The sequence below is a fragment of the Lolium perenne genome, chromosome 3 (assembly GCF_019359855.2).
Source record: "Lolium perenne isolate Kyuss_39 chromosome 3, Kyuss_2.0, whole genome shotgun sequence".
NCBI lineage: Eukaryota > Viridiplantae > Streptophyta > Magnoliopsida > Poales > Poaceae > Lolium > Lolium perenne.
In genome coordinates, this window is record NC_067246.2 from 197,709,648 (window position 1) to 197,713,012 (window position 3,365).

A 3,365-nucleotide genomic window follows, 5' to 3' on the forward strand; every position below is an offset into this window, starting at 1 on the left:
TGTGGGGCACCAACAACGGCCCCACTAACGGTCAACTTAACGGGATTCCTCCCATCCGAGCTCCTTGCGAGGGTTTCAGACATGGGCTTGGGAAAAACTGAGGAAAACTAAGCGGCTAGGGAAAACTGAGCACAACTATGAGCCTGAGGGCACGAAAATAGAAATCCCATACTTATTTGGAGGTGCCCTACAATTGATCCTGAATTCAGAGAATAGAACGAGGGAGACAGTATTTGCGTCGCACACAAATTGCGACTTTTTTGTTATATTCTCATTCCTTTTATTTGGACTACAAGCAAAGGCACGAGCCCACGATCCACAATGGTCGCGCCATCCCACAACCATATCGTGTCACGCACAAGAATCACTCCAAGTTGTTAGAAGCTTGGAGCAGCTAAACGCTAACTGAAAACTGCTAACAGACACTATCTGAACCTGTCTACGAAATAGACTAACAACTATCTAATCTGATGACGCTGCGCTGTTTTATTACAACAGGATTTGCTGCTCCGGCACAACTTTATCCCGGCAACATATCCTATGCATATGGCTATTTTGTGTATCCATGCGTCCGGCTTATATATAGCCCGCTGATCCAAATCGTACGCATAACTTGATAACCCTTACTAGTTAGCATTACCACACCCGCCGGCATACTAAATTGTTGTAATTTGCAATAAATCCTCTTCAGGCGATTGATGAATTGGCGTGGTGGCCGAAGATCAGATCAGCGCAGCGTCCAGTGGCCGGCAGCGAGTATGCAATACAGGTTGCAGCGGCGACGGACAGCTGAAAAACACAACGCGGTAGCCAGCGGCGACTGCGCAACACGGCGGCCAGCGACGACAGCAGTGATGGAGACCACACAAGGCATGCGGCGGTCAGCCGGATGCATAGGATATGTTGCCCTTTATCCCTAATAAATCAGGAAATCTATATATGCTTAATATGTCCAAAGAAAGAAAAAAAACTGGACGACACACATTGAATACCAATAGTCCAACCTTATTCACAGTGAAGGCAGGTCGGTTAAAGTTCAAGCCAGTAGCATAAGTGAACTTGCTAACAAACACAGGGGCTTCAGGTCCTTTTGAAAGATCTTCAGATGTCTCCTTCTTACAAGCCAATCTTATCGCAGTAGGACATGTTCATGTTCTCAGTAGAGGTGAAATCTGAGCAGATGCTAACAGATAGTAGTGAAACTGCGATCATAGTTCTTTCAATTCGTAGTCAGAGCAGATAGTGCCCGAATACAAATGCAGGATCAGATTCTAACTGTCAAAAGCAGCTAAGGGTTACGATGTGTATTCTTGTTTATTCCGTATAGCAAAGGCTTACTTTCCAGGCATAATGAAACAAAAGTAAATACAACTCTCCGTACTTGTTCATTCTCCTTTAGCAGGTTACAACTCGTAATATTGTGTATAGTGGTGCAGTTGAACAAGATTCAAACAGTAAACTGTTTGACATATACATTATTGGTATGTCGATGAGTACGCTTACACCATTAGTTATACGGGTCATCTACTATGTCCGTGTATTACGCACACCACAACAAGAAACACTAACCCAAGTGATCGTCTAACCACTTGGATACACTGGTAGTTTTTTTTTTAATCAAACATCAGAACATTACAAACTTAGTTTCAGAAAATGATGCTATCTAGATCAGTGTGTGGCATGTAAAGTGAATAAGATGAGTCATTGCCAATTATCACGCTTTCATGTGAGACATATGATGCATGCATGTTACTTGTTTGATCAATCTTAACAACACACACAAAATTACAAATTAGTTCCACACAAACCATGTCAATATGGTTAACATGTAGAATATTACAACCAGAAAATGACGATATCTAGATCAGTGTGTGATATGTAAAGTTAATAAGATGAGTCATTGCTAATCATCAAACTTTCATGTGTGACAGATGATACGTGCAAGAGCAAAGCAACTTTGATGATCAATTCAAAAACTACATTTGTATTTAGTGCTACCAAACACAACATAGCGAAATGATCAGTTAGATAAGCATCCAAGCACTTTAAGGGAAGCAAATGCAAAGATAAAAATAAACCATCCTAGAGCAGCTATAAATAGGCCCACAACATGAAGATTCTCCTCCATCATCTATCCTTCACACACCTAGAGAAAAAACATCAAAGCCAAGCAAGCAATAATCAACACAAAATCTATCATGAAGATCTTCCTCATCCTTGCCCTCCTTGCCGTGGTGGCGACCATGGCCAATGCCACTGTACAGCTTGATCCTAGAGGCCAAGATCAGCCATTTCCGCAACCACAACAACCGTTTCCACAACCTCAACAACCATTTCCACAACCACAACAACCGTTCCCGCAACCACAACAACCATTTCCACAGCCACAACAACCGTTTCCGCAGCCACAACAACCGTTTCCGCAGCCTGAACAACCGTTCCCGCAACCCCAACAACCATTCCCGCAACCACAACAACCGTTTCCGCAACCACAACAACCGTTTCCGCAACCCCAACAGTCGTTCCCGCAACCACAACAACCATGGATCCAGCAACAACAACCGCCTTTCCAGCAAATTACGCAACAACAGTTGAACCAGTGCCAAGAGTTTCTCGTGCAGAAGTGCAAACCAGTGACGATAGGGTCAATCCTCTGGTCGTGGATCTTGCAACAGAGAAGCTGCCAGGTGATTCAACAACAATGTTGCCGGGAGCTAGCGCAGATCCCCAAGCAGCTCCGGTACCCTGCCATATTTAGCATTGTGCACGCCATCATCGTGCGGCAACAACAACAACAACCCTTCCAGCCTCAGCCACAACAGGTGGGCCAGGGTTTCATCCAACCTCAGCAGATAGCTCAGTTCCAGGCTCAGTTGAGGTATGCGTTGCAAACCCTGCCAGCAATGTGCAATGTGCAGGTCCCGCTGTACTATTCCACCGTCCCATTCAGCCGCATCAGTGGCTTTTTAGAAAACTACAAGAGCTCTAGTACTACATGGATGGAGCATCGTTATTTCGTCAATGGACCGATCGATGTAACGGTGAAAAATAAAGTGGCATGCACTAACATGTATGACCCCCGGCCACTACTAGTCGAAACTTGGGAATAAAAGGCAAACATTGTTCTTGACTGCATAATATTGTGTTTGTCCTTGTTCCATTTACGGGCATATTTAGATGTTCAATCAAAGCCACAATCTTACGCTAATCAGAATATAACGGAGTGGGTGCAAACATTGGGTTGAGTTGAAGTACCATTAAAGGAGTACGCAAATTAAATTTTTAATGGCAAGGCTTATGAGTTGCAACGATCAAGGCTATCTGCATTTGGTTCTCAATAGAATATAGTCCGGCAAGGCTTCATC

The 3,365-nt window shown here is 44.0% G+C and overlaps 1 protein-coding gene across 1 annotated transcript; it reads left to right on the forward strand.

Annotated features, from left to right (window-relative positions):
- The first annotated feature begins 2,130 nt into the window (after positions 1–2,130).
- Positions 2,131–3,138, forward strand: LOC127343020 (uncharacterized). Its single transcript, XM_051369098.2, has one exon. It carries the CDS (start codon positions 2,199–2,201, stop codon positions 3,108–3,110), a length of 912 nt encoding a protein of 303 aa, XP_051225058.1. The 5' UTR covers positions 2,131–2,198; the 3' UTR covers positions 3,111–3,138.
- Positions 3,139–3,365: the final 227 nt, after the last annotated feature.

Coding starts and splice junctions, on each gene's coding strand:
- LOC127343020 (XM_051369098.2), top strand. CDS start 2,199: ATGAAGATCTTCCTCATCCTTGCCCTCCTTGCCGTGGTGGCGACCATG.